This window comes from Leptodactylus fuscus, chromosome 2 (genome assembly GCF_031893055.1).
Source record: "Leptodactylus fuscus isolate aLepFus1 chromosome 2, aLepFus1.hap2, whole genome shotgun sequence".
Lineage (NCBI taxonomy): Eukaryota > Metazoa > Chordata > Amphibia > Anura > Leptodactylidae > Leptodactylus > Leptodactylus fuscus.
In genome coordinates this window covers 252,796,598-252,816,355 of record NC_134266.1, presented here as the reverse complement: position 1 = coordinate 252,816,355, position 19,758 = coordinate 252,796,598, and the positions used below count along the sequence as shown (strand labels likewise).

General features: G+C 46.6%; 1 protein-coding gene across 1 annotated transcript; it reads left to right on the top strand.

Annotated features, from left to right (window-relative positions):
• Positions 1 to 1,546: 1,546 nt before the first annotated feature.
• On the top strand, positions 1,547 to 17,797 carry IL17D (interleukin 17D). The gene is made up of 3 exons (XM_075262970.1): positions 1,547 to 1,740; positions 15,010 to 15,317; positions 17,006 to 17,797. Exons 1-3 carry the CDS (start codon positions 1,723 to 1,725, stop codon positions 17,328 to 17,330), a joined length of 651 nt encoding a protein of 216 aa, XP_075119071.1. The 5' UTR covers positions 1,547 to 1,722; the 3' UTR covers positions 17,331 to 17,797.
• The last annotated feature ends 1,961 nt before the right edge of the window (positions 17,798 to 19,758 follow it).

Sequence of the window (19,758 nt, the reverse complement as noted above, 5' to 3'; positions counted from 1 at the left end):
TTAACTTACAGAGCTCAGGACAGAACAGCCAAAGGCCGTCGTGTCCGAAGCACGTGAGCTCAGCCTATAGTGCTTCACGAAGGTGTTATGAGATGACCATGAAGCTGCCGAGCAAATCTGTTCCAGAGGTACTGCCTTCTTCTCCGCCCATGTAGTTGCGACAGCCCTCGTGGAGTGAGCTCTTAGATAACCTGGAGGAGAAAGACCTTAGGATGAGAGAGCCAACCTGATGGCCTCTCTGACCCATCACAAAATCGAAGATTTAGAAGCCTTCAGGCCCCTCGATTACCCTGCTAAATTAATCAGGAGATTGTCAGATCTCCTGAAAGCTTCCGTGCATACTAGGTAGGTGCGCAAGCACCTACCCACATCAAATGAATCAAGACTTACCTCCTCAGGTGAGGAGAGAACAGGCAACAAGACTGGCAAAGATATAAACTGATTTAGATTTGCCAATGAAGGGACTTTGGGTCTGAATTCCGGCAAAAATGTAATTGTACCCTGTCCTCAAAGAAATCATTCGTGTGGGAGGTGTGCTGCAAGCACGCGGACCCGTTATAGTCTATGGGGTCCGTGCACTTTAACTGCACAGCGCTCCTCCTACTCGTGGATTTGGTGACTCTCCTTTAGTCGAATAGTGGTTTCCCCTGAAATGAGCATTTTTTTCCATAGACTATAATGGGATTCGATATTCGATCGAGTAGTCAAATATTGAGGCTCTACGCGAAACGAATATCGAATCTCGAATATTTCACTACTCGCTCATCTCTAGTGACTACCATTTTTTATTGAATGAAATTACCCTATAAAATGGTAATCCTTGGGAACACATGCCATATTATTGCAGCTCAGCTTCCATTCAAGATCTGTATACAATGCAGAAACTGATCAGCGAGGGTGCCAGGTGTCAGACCCCCTCTATTCTCACTGTAATGACCTTTCCTAAGGATGTGTCCTTTGGATATTGCCTCTTACATTGGAAGGGTCCACAAATGACAAGTTGATCATAGGATGCCCCACTATTTGGACCCTCGCTGAACAGCTGTAATCTAGCAGAAAGTCTTCAACTTGCCTACAGCGCCACCACAGGAGTTTGTTGACACTGCACTGCCTAAACAAGAGATGTGCTGGTAACTAATGCAAACTGTATGGGATGAATGAGTGGTGGTCAGCTGGCATCCTAGGAACGTCTATTCCCGATCAGTCCCCTACTCAGTGGGAAAAAGGGCTATGAGTAGCGATGAAACGTGCTGCCTGGAACGCCTGACTCCCCAGCAGAGTGTGAACCAGTCCCAGTCTCCCGCCTGTGTGTTTGTGTAAGTAGCCTGTAGTCTGGGGCATCTTTCCAGCCCTATTCCAGTGAGAGTGTGAGGCCAGGAGTGGGTGGAAGATCTGCGGGGTCCATCTGCTGCCAGTTGCAGCTGTTCCCCCCCCTGCCCATAGCAACCCCTCTACACCCATCATCTCCAACCTGCACTCCCTGGATCTCTAACCCCCCCCCCCCCCCCCCGATTATACATTATATTGCATAACTTGTTTTCTCCCTCCCACATCTGCTGTCTCATTCTGTACAACCTCATATCCCTCTAGCTGAATTCGGTCTCCCCCTCCCTCACCTCAGTCCAACCGAGTAACATATTATTCCCCCTTACACCCCCTACCTTGCCTCCTCCTCTTTGGTATCCTCTGTTATCCTCAGACCTGAGTTTTCAGATCTTCAAGATGCAGCCAAGGAACCAGGTAAGGAGAGGGGTGGGCGCAGGAGGAGATGGGGGTGTGAGAGTAAGGGAAGGAGGGGGCAGGGTCTGTACCCCTATTCATTGTACGGTCAGGAGTGAAGGGGTTAATGAAGCAGGAGGGTCTGTCCGGAGACAGTGGGCTGCTTTGTACTTCGTGATGACGACGAATTGGTCACAGGGAGAACATTCATGCCTGTATTTTGGTGGGGGGGTTTAAGAGTACTTGTGTACATATGTTTTAAAGTGTAGGGAGGTGCGATTATTTATTTATTTATTTTATTTCAGAACGTTTCAGTATTCTAGAAAGGTTGTTTAGACCGAGTTGGTTGCATCACGTGCCTGGCCCATAGACAATAAGACTGTATTCACATGCAGCGGATATCTAGGGTCGGCTGTATTCTGGATTTTTATGTAGGGAAAATACAGTCCATGTATTGGCTGTAACTCCTGGACTGCGCTCCGTTGTAGACCCCAGACTCACAGTATGAAAATACAGTCCATGTATTGGTTGTAACTCCTGGACTGCACTCCGTTGTAGACCCCAGACTCACAGTATGAAAATACAGTCCATGTATTGGCTGTAACTCCTGGACTGCACTCCGTTGTAGACCCCAGACTCACAGTATGAAAATACAGTCCATGTATTGGTTGTAACTCCTGGACTGCACTCCGTTGTAGACCCCAGACTCACAGTATGAAAATACAGTCCATGTATTGGCTGTAACTCCTGGACTGCGCTCCGTTGTAGACCCCAGACTCACAGTATGAAAATACAGTCCATGTATTGGCTGTAACTCCTGGACTGCACTCCATCTGTAGACCCCAGACTCACAGTATGAAAATACAGTCCATGTATTGGTTGTAACTCATGGACTGCACTCCATCTGTAGACCCCAGACTCACAGTATGAAAATACAGTCCATGTATTGGCTGTAACTCCTGGACTGCACTCCGACTGTAGACCCCAGACTCACAGTATGAAAATACAGTCCATGTATTGGCTGTAACTCCTGGACTGCGCTCCGACTGTAGACCCCAGACTCACAGTATGAAAATACAGTCCATGTATTGGCTGTAACTCCTGGACTGCACTCCGTCTGTAGACCCCAGACTCACAGTATGAAAATACAGTCCATGTATTGGCTGTAACTCCTGGACTGCGCTCCGACTGTAGACCCCAGACTCACAGTATGAAAATACAGTCCATATATTGGCTGTAACTCCTGGACTGCGCTCCGTCTGTAGACCCCAGACTCACAGTATGAAAATACAGTCCATGTATTGGCTGTAACTCCTGGACTGCGCTCCGACTGTAGACCCCAGACTCACAGTATGAAAATACAGTCCATGTATTGGCTGTAACTTATGGACTGCGCTCCGTCTGTAGACCCCAGACTCACAGTATGAAAATACAGTCCATGTATTGGCTGTAACTCCTGGACTGCGCTCCATCTGTAGACCCCAGACTCACAGTATGAAAATACAGTCCATGTATTGGCTGTAACTCCTGGACTGCACTCCGTCTGTAGACCCCAGACTCACAGTATGAAAATATAGTCCATGTATTGGCTGTAACTCCTGGACTGCGCTCCAACTGTAGACCCCAGACTCACAGTATGAAAATACAGTCCATATATTGGCTGTAACTCCTGGACTGCGCTCCGTCTGTAGACCCCAGACTCACAGTATGAAAATACAGTCCATGTATTGGCTGTAACTCCTGGACTGCGCTCCGACTGTAGACCCCAGACTCACAGTATGAAAATACAGTCCATGTATTGGCTGTAACTTATGGACTGCGCTCCGTCTGTAGACCCCAGACTCACAGTATGAAAATACAGTCCATGTATTGGCTGTAACTCCTGGACTGTGCTCCATCTGTACACCCCAGACTCACAGTATGAAAATACAGTCCATGTATTGGCTGTAACTCCTGGACTGCACTCCGTCTGTAGACCCCAGACTCACAGTATGAAAATATAGTCCATGTATTGGCTGTAACTCCTGGACTGCGCTCCGACTGTAGACCCCAGACTCACAGTATGAAAATACAGTCCATATATTGGCTGTAACTCCTGGACTGCGCTCCGTCTGTAGACCCCAGACTCACAGTATGAAAATACAGTCCATGTATTGGCTGTAACTCCTGGACTGCGCTCCGACTGTAGACCCCAGACTCACAGTATGAAAATACAGTCCATGTATTGGCTGTAACTTATGGACTGCGCTCCGTCTGTAGACCCCAGACTCACAGTATGAAAATACAGTCCATGTATTGGCTGTAACTCCTGGACTGCGCTCCATCTGTAGACCCCAGACTCACAGTATGAAAATACAGTCCATGTATTGGCTGTAACTCCTGGACTGTGCTCCATCTGTACACCCCAGACTCACAGTATGAAAATACAGTCCATGTATTGGCTGTAACTCCTGGACTGCGCTCCGTCTGTAGACCCCAGACTCACAGTATGAAAATACAGTCCATGTATTGGCCGTAACTTATGGACTGCGCTCCGTCTGTAGACCCCGGACTCACAGTATGAAAATACAGTCCAACTATTGGCTGTAACTTATGTACTGCGCTCCGTCTGTAGACCCCGGACTCACAGTATGAAAATACAGTCCATGTATTGGCTGTAACTCCTGGACTGCGCTCCGTCTGTAGACCCCAGACTCACAGTATGAAAATACAGTCCATGTATTGGCTGTAACTGCTGGACTGCGCTCCGTCTGTAGACCCCGGACTCACAGTATGAAAATACAGTCCAACTATTGGCTGTAACTTATGTACTGCGCTCCGTCTGTAGACCCCGGACTCACAGTATGAAAATACAGTCCATGTATTGGCTGTAACCCCTGGACTGCGCTCTGACTGTAGACCCCAGACTCACAGTATGAAAATACAGTGCATGTATTGGCTGTAATTCCTGGACTGTGCTCCGTCTGTAGACCCCAGACTCATAGTATGAAAATACAGTCCATGTATTGGCTGCAACCCCTGGACTGCGCTCCGACTGTAGACCCCAGACTCACAGTATGAAAATACAGTCCATGTATTGGCTGTAACTCCTGGACTGCACTCCATCTGTAGACCCCAGACTCACAGTATGAAAATACAGTCCATGTATTGGCTGTAACTCCTGGACTGCGCTCCGACTGTAGACCCCAGACTCACAGTATGAAAATACAGTCCATGTATTGGTTGTAACTCCTGGACTGCACTCCGTTGTAGACCCCAGACTCACAGTATGAAAATACAGTCCATGTATTGGCTGTAACTCCTGGACTGCACTCCGTTGTAGACCCCAGACTCACAGTATGAAAATACAGTCCATGTATTGGCTGTAACTCCTGGACTGCGCTCCGTTGTAGACCCCAGACTCACAGTATGAAAATACAGTCCATGTATTGGCTGTAACTCCTGGACTGCACTCCATCTGTAGACCCCAGACTCACAGTATGAAAATACAGTCCATGTATTGGTTGTAACTCATGGACTGCACTCCATCTGTAGACCCCAGACTCACAGTATGAAAATACAGTCCATGTATTGGCTGTAACTCCTGGACTGCACTCCGACTGTAGACCCCAGACTCACAGTATGAAAATACAGTCCATGTATTGGCTGTAACTCCTGGACTGCGCTCCGACTGTAGACCCCAGACTCACAGTATGAAAATACAGTCCATGTATTGGCTGTAACTCCTGGACTGCACTCCGTCTGTAGACACCAGACTCACAGTATGAAAATACAGTCCATGTATTGGCTGTAACTCCTGGACTGCGCTCCGACTGTAGACCCCAGACTCACAGTATGAAAATACAGTCCATATATTGGCTGTAACTCCTGGACTGCGCTCCGTCTGTAGACCCCAGACTCACAGTATGAAAATACAGTCCATGTATTGGCTGTAACTCCTGGACTGCGCTCCGACTGTAGACCCCAGACTCACAGTATGAAAATACAGTCCATGTATTGGCTGTAACTTATGGACTGCGCTCCGTCTGTAGACCCCAGACTCACAGTATGAAAATACAGTCCATGTATTGGCTGTAACTCCTGGACTGCGCTCCATCTGTAGACCCCAGACTCACAGTATGAAAATACAGTCCATGTATTGGCTGTAACTGCTGGACTGTGCTCCATCTGTACACCCCAGACTCACAGTATGAAAATACAGTCCATGTATTGGCTGTAACTCCTGGACTGCACTCCGTCTGTAGACCCCAGACTCACAGTATGAAAATACAGTCCATGTATTGGCTGTAACTCCTGGACTGCGCTCCGACTGTAGACCCCAGACTCACAGTATGAAAATACAGTCCATATATTGGCTGTAACTCCTGGACTGCGCTCCGTCTGTAGACCCCAGACTCACAGTATGAAAATACAGTCCATGTATTGGCTGTAACTCCTGGACTGCGCTCCGACTGTAGACCCCAGACTCACAGTATGAAAATACAGTCCATGTATTGGCTGTAAATTATGGACTGCGCTCCGTCTGTAGACCCCAGACTCACAGTATGAAAATACAGTCCATGTATTGGCTGTAACTCCTGGACTGCGCTCCATCTGTAGACCCCAGACTCACAGTATGAAAATACAGTCCATGTATTGGCTGTAACTCCTGGACTGTGCTCCATCTGTACACCCCAGACTCACAGTATGAAAATACAGTCCATGTATTGGCTGTAACTCCTGGACTGCGCTCCGTCTGTAGACCCCAGACTCACAGTATGAAAATACAGTCCATGTATTGGCCGTAACTTATGGACTGCGCTCCGTCTGTAGACCCCGGACTCACAGTATGAAAATACAGTTCATGTATTGGCTGTAACTCCTGGACTGCGCTCCGTCTGTAGACCCCAGACTCACAGTATGAAAATACAGTCCATGTATTGGCTGTAACTGCTGGACTGCGCTCCGTCTGTAGACCCCGGACTCACAGTATGAAAATACAGTCCAACTATTGGCTGTAACTTATGTACTGCGCTCCGTCTGTAGACCCCGGACTCACAGTATGAAAATACAGTCCATGTATTGGCTGTAACTCCTGGACTGCGCTCCGTCTGTAGACCCCAGACTCACAGTATGAAAATACAGTCCATGTATTGGCTGTAACTGCTGGACTGCGCTCCGTCTGTAGACCCCGGACTCACAGTATGAAAATACAGTCCAACTATTGGCTGTAACTTATGTACTGCGCTCCGTCTGTAGACCCCGGACTCACAGTATGAAAATACAGTCCATGTATTGGCTGTAACCCCTGGACTGCGCTCTGACTGTAGACCCCAGACTCACAGTATGAAAATACAGTGCATGTATTGGCTGTAACTCCTGGACTGTGCTCCGTCTGTAGATCCCAGACTCATAGTATGAAAATACAGTCCATGTATTGGCTGCAACCCCTGGACTGCGCTCCGACTGTAGACCCCAGACTCACAGTATGAAAATACAGTCCATGTATTGGCTGTAACTCCTGGACTGCACTCCATCTGTAGACCCCAGACTCACAGTATGAAAATACAGTCCATGTATTGGCTGTAACTCCTGGACTGCGCTCCGACTGTAGACCCCAGACTCACAGTATGAAAATACAGTCCATGTATTGGCTGTAACTCCTGGACTGCGCTCCGTCTGTAGACCCCAGACTCACAGTATGAAAATACAGTCCATGTATTTGCTGTAACTCCTGGACTGCACTCCGACTGTAGACCCCAGACTCACAGTATGAAAATACAGTCCATGTATTGGCCATAACTTATGGACTGCGCTCCTACCGTAGACCCCAGACTCACAGTATGAAAATACAGTCCATGTATTTGCTGTAACTCCTGGACTGCGCTCCGACCGTAGACCCCAGACTCACAGTATGAAAATACAGTCCATGTATTGGCTGTAACTCCTGGACTGCGCTCCGACTGTAGACCCCAGACTCACAGTATGAAAATACAGTCCATGTATTGGCTGTAACTCCTGGACTGCGCTCCGACTGTAGACCCCAGACTCACAGTATGAAAATACAGTCCATGTATTGGCCGTAACTTCTGGACTGTGCTCCGTCTGTAGACCCCAGACTTACAGTATGAAAATACAGTCCATGTATTGGCCATAACTTCTGGACTGTGCTCCGTCTGTAGACCCCAGACTTACAGTATGAAAATACAGTCCATGTATTGGCTGTAACTTATGGACTGCGCTCTGTCTGTAGACCCCAGACTCACAGTATGAAAATACAGTCCATGTATTGGCTGTAACTCCTGGACTGCGCTCCATCTGTAGACCCCAGACTCACAGTATGAAAATACAGTCCATGTATTGGCTGTAACTCCTGGACTGCGCTCCATCTGTAGACCCCAGACTCACAGTATGAAAATACAGTCCATGTATTGGCTGTAACTCCTGGACTGCGCTCCATCTGTAGACCCCAGACTCACAGTATGAAAATACAGTCCATGTATTGGCCGTAACTTATGGACTGCGCTCCGTCTGTAGACCCCGGACTCACAGTATGAAAATACAGTCCATGTATTGGCTGTAACTCCTGGACTGCGCTCCGTCTGTAGACCCCAGACTCACAGTATGAAAATACAGTCCATGTATTGGCTGTAACTGCTGGACTGCGCTCCGTCTGTAGACCCCGGACTCACAGTATGAAAATACAGTCCAACTATTGGCTGTAACTTATGTACTGCGCTCCGTCTGTAGACCCCGGACTCACAGTATGAAAATACAGTCCATGTATTGGCTGTAACTCCTGGACTGCGCTCCGACTGTAGACCCCAGACTCACAGTATGAAAATACAGTCAATATATTGGCTGTAACTCCTGGACTGCGCTCCGTCTGTAGACCCCAGACTTACAGTATGAAAATACAGTCCATGTGTTGGCCATAACTTCTGGACTGTGCTCCGTCTGTAGACCCCAGACTTACAGTATGAAAATACAGTCCATGTATTGGCTGTAACTTATGGACTGCGCTCTGTCTGTAGACCCCAGACTCACAGTATGAAAATACAGTCCATGTATTGGCTGTAACTCCTGGACTGTGCTCCATCTGTAGACCCCAGACTCACAGTATGAAAATACAGTCCATGTATTGGCTGTAACTCCTGGACTGCGTTCCATCTGTAGACCCCAGACTCACAGTATGAAAATACAGTCCATGTATTGGCTGTAACTCCTGGACTGCTCTCCGTCTGTAGACCCCAGACTCACAGTATGAAAATACAGTCCATGTATTGGCCGTAACTTCTGGACTGTGCTCCGTCTGTAGACCCCAGACTTACAGTATGAAAATACAGTCCATGTATTGGCTGTAACTTATGGACTGCGCTCTGTCTGTAGACCCCAGACTCACAGTATGAAAATACAGTCCATGTATTGGCTGTAACTCCTGGACTGCGCTCCATCTGTAGACCCCAGACTCACAGTATGAAAATACAGTCTATGTATTGGCTGTAACTCCTGGACTGTGCTCCATCTGTACACCCCAGACTCACAGTATGAAAATACAGTCCATGTATTGGCCGTAACTTATGGACTGCACTCCGTCTGTAGACCCCAGACTCACAGTATGAAAATACAGTCCATGTATTGGCTGTAACTGCTGGACTGTGCTCCGTCTGTAGATCCCGGACTCACAGTATGAAAATACAGTCCATCTATTGGCTGTAACTTATGTACTGCGCTCCGTCTGTAGATCCCAGACTCACAGTATGAAAATACAGTCCATGTATTGGCCGTAACTTATGGACTGCACTCCGTCTGTAGACCCCAGACTCACAGTATGAAAATACAGTCCATGTATTGGCTGTAACTCCTGGACTGCGCTCCGACTGTAGACCCCAGACTCACAGTATGAAAATACAGTCCATGTATTGGCCGTAACTTCTGGACTGTGCTCCGTCTGTGGACCCCAGACTTACAGTATGAAAATACAGTCCATGTATTGGCCATAACTTCTGGACTGTGCTCCGTCTGTAGACCCCAGACTTACAGTATGAAAATACAGTCCATGTATTGGCTGTAACTTATGGACTGCGCTCCATCTGTAGACCCCAGACTCACAGTATGAAAATACAGTCCATGTATTGGCTGTAACTCCTGGACTGCGCTCCATCTGTAGACCCCAGACTCACAGTATGAAAATACAGTCCATGTATTGACTGTAACTCCTGGACTGCGCTCCGTCTGTAGACCCCAGACTCACAGTATGAAAATACAGTCCATGTATTGGCCGTAACTTATGGACTGCGCTCCGTCTGTAGACCCCGGACTCACAGTATGAAAATACAGTCCATGTATTGGCTGTAACTCCTGGACTGCGCTCCGTCTGTAGACCCCAGACTCACAGTATGAAAATACAGTCCATGTATTGGCTGTAACTGCTGGACTGCGCTCCGTCTGTAGACCCCGGACTCACAGTATGAAAATACAGTCCAACTATTGGCTGTAACTTATGTACTGCGCTCCGTCTGTAGACCCCGGACTCACAGTATGAAAATACAGTCCATGTATTGGCTGTAACTCCTGGACTGCGCTCCGTCTGTAGACCCCAGACTCACAGTATGAAAATACAGTCCATGTATTGGCTGTAACTGCTGGACTGCGCTCCGTCTGTAGACCCCGGACTCACAGTATGAAAATACAGTCCAACTATTGGCTGTAACTTATGTACTGCGCTCCGTCTGTAGACCCCGGACTCACAGTATGAAAATACAGTCCATGTATTGGCTGTAACCCCTGGACTGCACTCTGACTGTAGACCCCAGACTCACAGTATGAAAATACAGTGCATGTATTGGCTGTAACTCCTGGACTGTGCTCCGTCTGTAGACCCCAGACTCATAGTATGAAAATACAGTCCATGTATTGGCTGCAACCCCTGGACTGCGCTCCGACTGTAGACCCCAGACTCACAGTATGAAAATACAGTCCATGTATTGGCTGTAACTCCTGGACTGCACTCCATCTGTAGACCCCAGACTCACAGTATGAAAATACAGTCCATGTATTGGCTGTAACTCCTGGACTGCGCTCCAACTGTAGACCCCAGACTCACAGTATGAAAATACAGTCCATGTATTGGCTGTAACTCCTGGACTGCACTCCGTCTGTAGACCCCAGACTCACAGTATGAAAATACAGTCCATGTATTTGCTGTAACTCCTGGACTGCACTCCGACTGTAGACCCCAGACTCACAGTATGAAAATACAGTCCATGTATTGGCCATAACTTATGGACTGCGCTCCTACCGTAGACCCCAGACTCACAGTATGAAAATACAGTCCATGTATTTGCTGTAACTCCTGGACTGCGCTCCGACCGTAGACCCCAGACTCACAGTATGAAAATACAGTCCATGTATTGGCTGTAACTCCTGGACTGCGCTCCGACTGTAGACCCCAGACTCACAGTATGAAAATACAGTCAATGTATTGGCTGTAACTCCTGGACTGCGCTCCGACTGTAGACCCCAGACTCACAGTATGAAAATACAGTCCATGTATTGGCCGTAACTTCTGGACTGTGCTCCGTCTGTAGACCCCAGACTTACAGTATGAAAATACAGTCCATGTATTGGCCATAACTTCTGGACTGTGCTCCGTCTGTAGACCCCAGACTTACAGTATGAAAATACAGTCCATGTATTGGCTGTAACTTATGGACTGCGCTCTGTCTGTAGACCCCAGACTCACAGTATGAAAATACAGTCCATGTATTGGCTGTAACTCCTGGACTGTGCTCCATCTGTAGACCCCAGACTCACAGTATGAAAATACAGTCCATGTATTGGCTGTAACTCCTGGACTGCGTTCCATCTGTAGACCCCAGACTCACAGTATGAAAATACAGTCCATGTATTGGCTGTAACTCCTGGACTGCTCTCCGTCTGTAGACCCCAGACTCACAGTATGAAAATACAGTCCATGTATTGGCCGTAACTTCTGGACTGTGCTCCGTCTGTAGACCCCAGACTTACAGTATGAAAATACAGTCCATGTATTGGCTGTAACTTATGGACTGCGCTCTGTCTGTAGACCCCAGACTCACAGTATGAAAATACAGTCCATGTATTGGCTGTAACTCCTGGACTGCGCTCCATCTGTAGACCCCAGACTCACAGTATGAAAATACAGTCTATGTATTGGCTGTAACTCCTGGACTGTGCTCCATCTGTACACCCCAGACTCACAGTATGAAAATACAGTCCATGTATTGGCTGTAACTCCTGGACTGCGCTCCGTCTGTAGACCCCAGACTCACAGTATGAAAATACAGTCCATGTATTGGCCGTAACTTATGGACTGCACTCCGTCTGTAGACCCCAGACTCACAGTATGAAAATACAGTCCATGTATTGGCTGTAACTGCTGGACTGTGCTCCGTCTGTAGATCCCGGACTCACAGTATGAAAATACAGTCCATCTATTGGCTGTAACTTATGTACTGCGCTCCGTCTGTAGATCCCAGACTCACAGTATGAAAATACAGTCCATGTATTGGCCGTAACTTATGGACTGCACTCCGTCTGTAGACCCCAGACTCACAGTATGAAAATACAGTGCATGTATTGGCTGTAACTCCTGGACTGTGCTCCGTCTGTAGACCCCAGACTCATAGTATGAAAATACAGTCCATGTATTGGCTGCAACCCCTGGACTGCGCTCCGACTGTAGACCCCAGACTCACAGTATGAAAATACAGTCCATGTATTGGCTGTAACTCCTGGACTGTGCTCCGTCTGTAGACCCCAGACTCATAGTATGAAAATACAGTCAATGTATTGGGTGTAACTCCTGGACTGCGCTCCGACTGTAGACCCCAGACTCACAGTATGAAAATACAGTGTATGTATTGGCTGTAACTCCTGGACTGTGCTCCGTCTGTAGACCCCAGACTCATAGTATGAAAATACAGTCCATGTATTGGCTGCAACCCCTGGACTGCGCTCCGTCTGTAGACCCCAGACTCACAGTATGAAAATACAGTCCATGTATTGGCTGTAACTCCTGGACTACACTCCATCTGTAGACCCCAGACTCACAGTATGAAAATACAGTCCATGTATTGGCTGTAACTCCTGGACTGCACTCCATCTGTAGACCCCAGACTCACAGTATGAAAATACAGTCCATGTATTGGCTGTAACTCCTGGACTGCTCTCCGACTGTAGACCCCAGACTCACAGTATGAAAATACAGTCCATGTATTGGCTGTAACTCCTGGATTGTGCTCCGTCTGTAGACCCCAGACTCACACTATGAAAATACAGTCCATGTATTGGCCGTAACTTATGGACTGCACTCCGTCTGTACACCCCAGACTCACAGTATGAAAATACAGTCCATGTATTGGCTGTAACTCCTGGACTGCGCTCCGTCTGTAGATCCCAGACTCACAGTATGAAAATACAGTCCATGTATTGGCTGTAACCCCTGGACTGCGCTTCGACTGTAGACCCCAGACTCACAGTATGAAAATACAGTGCATGTATTGGCTGTAACTCCTGGACTGTGCTCCGTCTGTAGACCCCAGACTCATAGTATGAAAATACAGTCCATGTATTGGCTGCAACCCCTGGACTGCGCTCCGACTGTAGACCCCAGACTCACAGTATGAAAATACAGTCCATGTATTGGGTGTAACTCCTGGACTGCGCTCCGACTGTAGACCCCAGACTCACAGCATGAAAATACAGTCCATGTATTGGCTGTAACTCCTGGACTGTGCTCCGACTGTAGATCCCAGACTAACAGTATGAAAATACAGTCCATGTATTGGCTGTAACTCCTGGATTGTGCTCCATCTGTAGACCCCAGACTCACAGTATGAAAATACAGTCCATATATCGTCCATAGCTCCTGGACTGCGCTCCGTCTGTAGACCCCAGACTCATAGTATGGTTTTAGCTATGATGCTGTTAGTCTCTGTCTCACGGTGAGGCAGTGACGCACAACATCATACTATGAGTCTGGAGTGCTGGACATAGAGCAGTCTGAGAAGATACGACCAATATCTTGACCCTCAAAGCCATGTGCAGCTGTCCTAAAAGCCCCATATAGATTAATGGGAGTCTCAGACACTTCCATCTGACCTAATGCTAATTGTGTACAATTCTTATAAGAGTACAGCTACACAACATCTACAATATCCCTGTATACTGTACACACTGCTCGGCCGTTACAATAAAAGTGAATAGTGTGACAAGGACACCCATCAAGGGGTGGGATATATAGTCAGCATGTGAATAGTCCGTACTTAAAGAAGATGCATTAGAAGCAAGGACGTTAGAAAATGTAAGGACCTGAGAAACCGTGACAGGGGCCAGATTGTGATGTGAGACAACTGGGCCAGAGCCTCTCCAATGGTCGGGTGTGCAGCGGTTAGGACCTACTGAACGTCATCCAAGGACAACCAGTGAATCGTGAGAGTGCCATGGGTGCCCAGTGAACAATGATATGTGTGAGGAGCAAAGGCTACCCTGTCCGGTCCGATCCCACAGACGAGATACTGCTAAAAACAATAGGGGTAAGAACACACAGTGCAGATTGTTGTATATACTTTGGGATCCACTTACCACACACTGGCACACCCTTCATAGCAGTGGTGTGCTCTAATAACAATGGCCCTACCAAGATGCAAAAATTGTTCAGGAATGGATTGAGGAACATGACAAAAAGTTCAAGGTATTGTTGACTTACCTTGCAAAGTTCCCAAATCTCAGTTCAATTGTGGGTCTGTGGGATGTGCTGAAAAGCAAGTCTCATCCATGGAGGTCACATTTTACAACTTATAGGACTTAAGCCCCGATGCTGGAGATATCAGAGCCATTCATTTCAGCACCAATATCTCCCCACTGTCAGAAGGGCAGAGCCTTAAAGCTCCACGTCAATGCTGTACACCCCGACTGTACTCTTCCAGGTAAGTCGGCAGTGGTATATAATACTGTACATCGATGAAGACATCCAAGGTTCTCTTTAAAGGATCTTCTGGTAACATCTTGGTACCAGATACCATCAGACGTTTTTAGAGGCCTTGTTGAATCTATTCCACATTGGGTCAGATCGGCTTAAATGGGCCTACACTACCTTAGGCAGGCTGTTTTCGTGTATACATCATATACTTAAGATAATATCATCAATGCACTACTTATGACCATTGCTGTCCGTATTTTGGAGGCATCGTCAGGGCAAAGCATAGGGGCTACTTCCCTGCACACCATTATATGAAACCCCATTAATAACATTACGTCTGTCTGCAGGTCATTTTGGCACAAGCCATTTTGATGTTGTTCCTTGGACTACTTATTGTCAACTCCGAGGGCTCTAAACCTATAAAGCGGGCACCACAAAAAGCCAAGGGTTGTGCGGACCGGCAAGAAGAGGTGTTAGAGCAGATGTATGGCCACCTGGCCGCCGGCATGCTCAGCGCCTATCACCACACATTGCAGCTTCAGCCGCTGGAAAAGGAGAACATCAGCTGCCCAGCCGGCACCCGAGGTAGAGCGCCGGTGGATGGTAAGCAGCGGCTACCAGTCAATATCCACAGCATATCGCCATGGGCATACAGGTGACTATGAAAATGCTTTTATTATCGTGATCTTTTGTCATAATGGAGCCCCTCACTATGTTACCACATTTTGATGCCCAACATACAATACACTAGATTAGGTGAATTGTTATGCAAACCAGTGGGTTCTCCTATAAGAACAATATCTGTATGGGAAGCTTTGCTTATAGCCTGTGTGGTTGGAAGATGACTCCATACACAGGCCTAGGCTGGTGGGCATCTTACTGTGGGAATGCTTAAAGGGTATCTCAACCATTGACATTTATGGTGTACCTATGCAACATCATCAGGTCGGAGATGAGGGTCCTGTGACCCCTGGTGTTGTACGTAATGCAGGCAAAGTTGGGTAGATTGGGCACGACGACTGATGAATTACGGAAACAGCCAAGCATGGTGCCTTGACTATTCTCATAAAAGCTCAGTCTTGACTCTCTTTCTTGACCACCATCAGACTTTTAGTTTAGGAACATGGCTATGTCATGGAACCCCTATTCTCCCAATAGGTTGTGATCCCACATACAAACCTTATAAATACACCATAAGCGTTAAAGGTCCGAATATGGCAATAACATTCCCAGCCCTCCATAACAAATCTTGAAAAGAGTCCTCCGCATCTCACCATGGATGTCTGTGACTTAGGATAATATTAGATGAATTCTCGCCTATATCTGAGGCTTTATCAGCTGAATCCCTTCCAAGTACTGTTATATCGTCTGCTATTATCGAACCGCACTCAGCGGGAAGGAGAGAAATGTTGCAACACATTTTCCAGATATCATAAATCTTAATAGATGAGACTGAGCAGTCACCTGGATCCTCCTTATTTCGTGCCAAGTTGTATTTGAGAGTGAAGACTCTCCTATCACTATCTCAGGATTGCTGAGGTCAGGGAGCTGCCGTACAGCTTCAGTATAGTATCCTGCAGGACGCTGGCCCACAGATGTAGCTGGGCCTGTAGATCTTGCACAGGGGGAGACACTGATAGCAAAGGGCCCCTGTGCAAGAAGTTCGTCTGGGCTTCCTCCCTCCAATGAATAATATAATCCTTAGCGGACATGTCATACGTACACGGCATGATGTATACTCAGCGCTTGTATATAAGACACATATCACTATTAGGAGTGACTGTCGTATGTGATGGTTCTCCAGATCATCGCACCAGCAGTTGCGGCAATGTGTCTCATTGAAGCGCTCACCGTGAGGCCTCTACACTCAACCCAACTGTGGTCGGATCCCAAACAGAATCAGGATTACATATGATATAGTTCCAGTCTGTAGTCCAGGTTTCTTGTTCACAACACGAGGGCTCCACTTTCATGAAATCGCTTTCATGAAAACATTTTTAAGATAATTGACTACCTTCAGTCACCACTAGAGGGAGCCTGTGAGCATACTGTCCTATCAATTGATGTTATACACAACAGTATGCAGTAAGTTCCTAAGCTCCCCCTAGTGGTGGCTGCAGGTAGTGTGTAATCTTTTACATTCATCTGTGCAGGAGATTTGGAGCTCAATATCAGGAAAGCAAAGCGCTAACCATTCTATAGATATATTAAGAAATCATCATAGAAGTTTTAAGCAATTTACAAAATGTTTTCAAAGGTGTTTACGTCAAGTGTAGGAATAAATTACCAATGTACCAGGATACGTTCACACATACTGGACTCACTGTACCGACTTTCTTCTAGGATAACATATAACCCTATGAGGTATCCCAAGTATATCCCAGAAGCCTATTGTCTCTGCAAGGGTTGCCTGACTGGAGCCTATGGAGAGGAGAACCTGAACTTTCGCTCTACCCCAGTCTACATGCCTACCGTCATCCTCCGTCGTACATCTTCCTGTGCCGGTGGTCGCTCTGTCTATGTTGAGGACTACATCACTATCCCAGTGGGCTGCACTTGTGTACCAAACCAGGAGAAGGAGTCAGAACCAGACAGTGCGAATTCGAGTCTAGAGAAAGAAAAGTTCAAAGTTTCTATAAATAAAAGTGAGAAACCTTCGTCCAACTGAGCCGCGGAGTTGTGCGTGGACACTGTTGGTCTTCATCATTGCTCTACAGGTACAATGGAGGTAGGGTAGGACGTCCTAGAGGAAATATTAGCACTTGATGGGCGAGGAGGGCCCAGAGTTACGATGCACTGTAAAGCAGGGATATAGAGGAAATGTATATTAATATTATGTCAGTCTACTCATAGCATTGTAAGGACCGCGGTATTCAGTGACCAGTCAGGGATCTATGGAAAGTGTCCATAGGTAACATCTGTGACGTCACCTATACATCCCTGTAGTCCAGTCTGGGTTCAATGTAATGAAGGAACCATTCACCACATCACTGGTAACAAACACCTATAAACTCCACAACCAACAAATACGGCAGTCACCTCTGCAGATGGAGCGGGGATTGTTGCAGATTTTAGGCTATGGTTCACATCTGTGTTTGGTATTCCGTTCAGGGAGTCCGTATGGGGAATATGGAATACCGAACGCATTGACAAGCGGTGAGCTTATGAAAACACATGGACCCCATAGACTATAATGGGGTCTGTGTGTTCTCCACACACAACACGCAGAGATAAAAGTACTTCATGAACTAGTTTCCTCTCCGTATGACTCGGAAAACACACGGACCCCATTATAGTCTATGGGGTCTGTGTGCTTTCATTGCTCATCGCTTGTCAAGGCGTTCGGTATCCCCAAGTGGAGTGCCTGAGCGGGATGCCGAACGCAGATGTGAACCAGACCTAATGTTCATCTGGGGACCTGAAAGATGGACAATCCGCAAAAAAAATAGCAGTTACCCACAGACCCCATAGAGACTCTTTCAAGTCCAAAACCTTGGCCAAGTCCAGTTTACCAGTATTTTATCTGTATTTGGCCATTTGCTACAGCTTTGGTTCTGCTGCTTTACCTCAGAAGATGGCTGACTACATGGGGCCATTGTTAGGAGAGAACAGTGACACCTACTGGTCACTAAGAGTTACAGCCCAACTTTTTGTGATCAATTTATCTGCCTTTATTATAATAATCACCTGCCTTAATGGGGTTCATGTGGTCGGCACTTCTGATAGATATTCTCCAAGGGAAAGGTTTCTTTATATGTTATAATGTGATGGGGTTTGGGAATGATCTTTCCATATCTACATTTATTACCTGTATACTGGAGTTATTGGTTCAGTCTCTATCGTCAGCTGTTATCTGACATCTCTGTCATCCTCAGGTTCAGCAAAGATATCAGAGTGAATGTCAGTGTAGCTGGAGGTGGAAGTAAAGACAAGTGGGGAAAAGAGCATTTTTCTCTGATACAATATATTAGACAGTTTATTATATTTGCTTCTACTATCGATTTGTACATCACGTCACATGATGTAGGAAGGGGGAATTATTAGGTCTTGGCCATAAGTTGGAAGAAAAGCAGAAATGGAGTTTCTGGGACTGAAATTGGGTCGACAGTGAAATATGTTTTCATTTACATTGGAACAACCAAAGAACATTTTATTTAGCTGGACATTACCTTTAAATATTTGTGGGGATGTACCGTACATCTCACATCCATACATGAACTGTGGACAGCAGGAGAGACACCATGACGCCTTGGTGCATGAAGCTCTACAGTGTGCACAAGGTCTTGGGATACCTGAACACGTTACAGAAAACTCAGTTGCACCCACCAATTTTGGCACGACCAGACGACTATCTAACGCAGGGGTAGGGAACGTACGGCTCTCCAGCTGTTGCAAAACTACAACTCCCAGCATGCATACTCGCTCCGCTGTTCTTGGAACTCTCATGGAAGTGAATGGAGCATGCTGGGAGTTGTAGTTTCACAGCAGCCGGAGAGCCGAAGGTTCCCTACCGTGGATCTAACGTGTATGGGGGCCTATGTCAGTGGAAAGAAGGATTGGGCATGCTGAGTATCCTTGTGGACAAGTATCTGGCAGCCAACAACTCCCTTCTCTTTATTGAAAACACATGCATACTCGGCCGAATAAATGTGAGGTTTTTGTGTTATAAAGGAGACATTTTTATTGGTCAAAAGACATTAATTTACATATTAATCACCAGCATTAAAATGTATTACTTTTACTGTAAAATTATTTTATTATTATTATTATATCATCACGTCGCACCTATATTATGTGGATTATGGAAGAGCGTAGCAGAACAGCCAGGTGTGAACCCATACAGATGAGTACAGGGATAAGACATGTGCACAGCTAACATTAATTGTATGAGCTAATAAATACGTCTTATTTTTAAATCCAGAAACAGCGCCACTCATAGGATGTGTCTGGTACTGCACACAGTCATAGTCATTTGGATGAAGCTGAGCTGCAACACCAAACACGACCTATGGAAAAATGTTCTCATCTCATAAAACCTGTGAAGGAAGGAGAAACAGATCAGAAGTATATGAGACTTTATTAATCCATAATAACAT

Coding starts and splice junctions, on each gene's coding strand:
- IL17D (XM_075262970.1), top strand. Junction 15,318..17,005: donor ATATCGCCATGGGCATACAG/GTGACTATGAAA, acceptor ACTTTCTTCTAG/GATAACATATAACCCTATGA.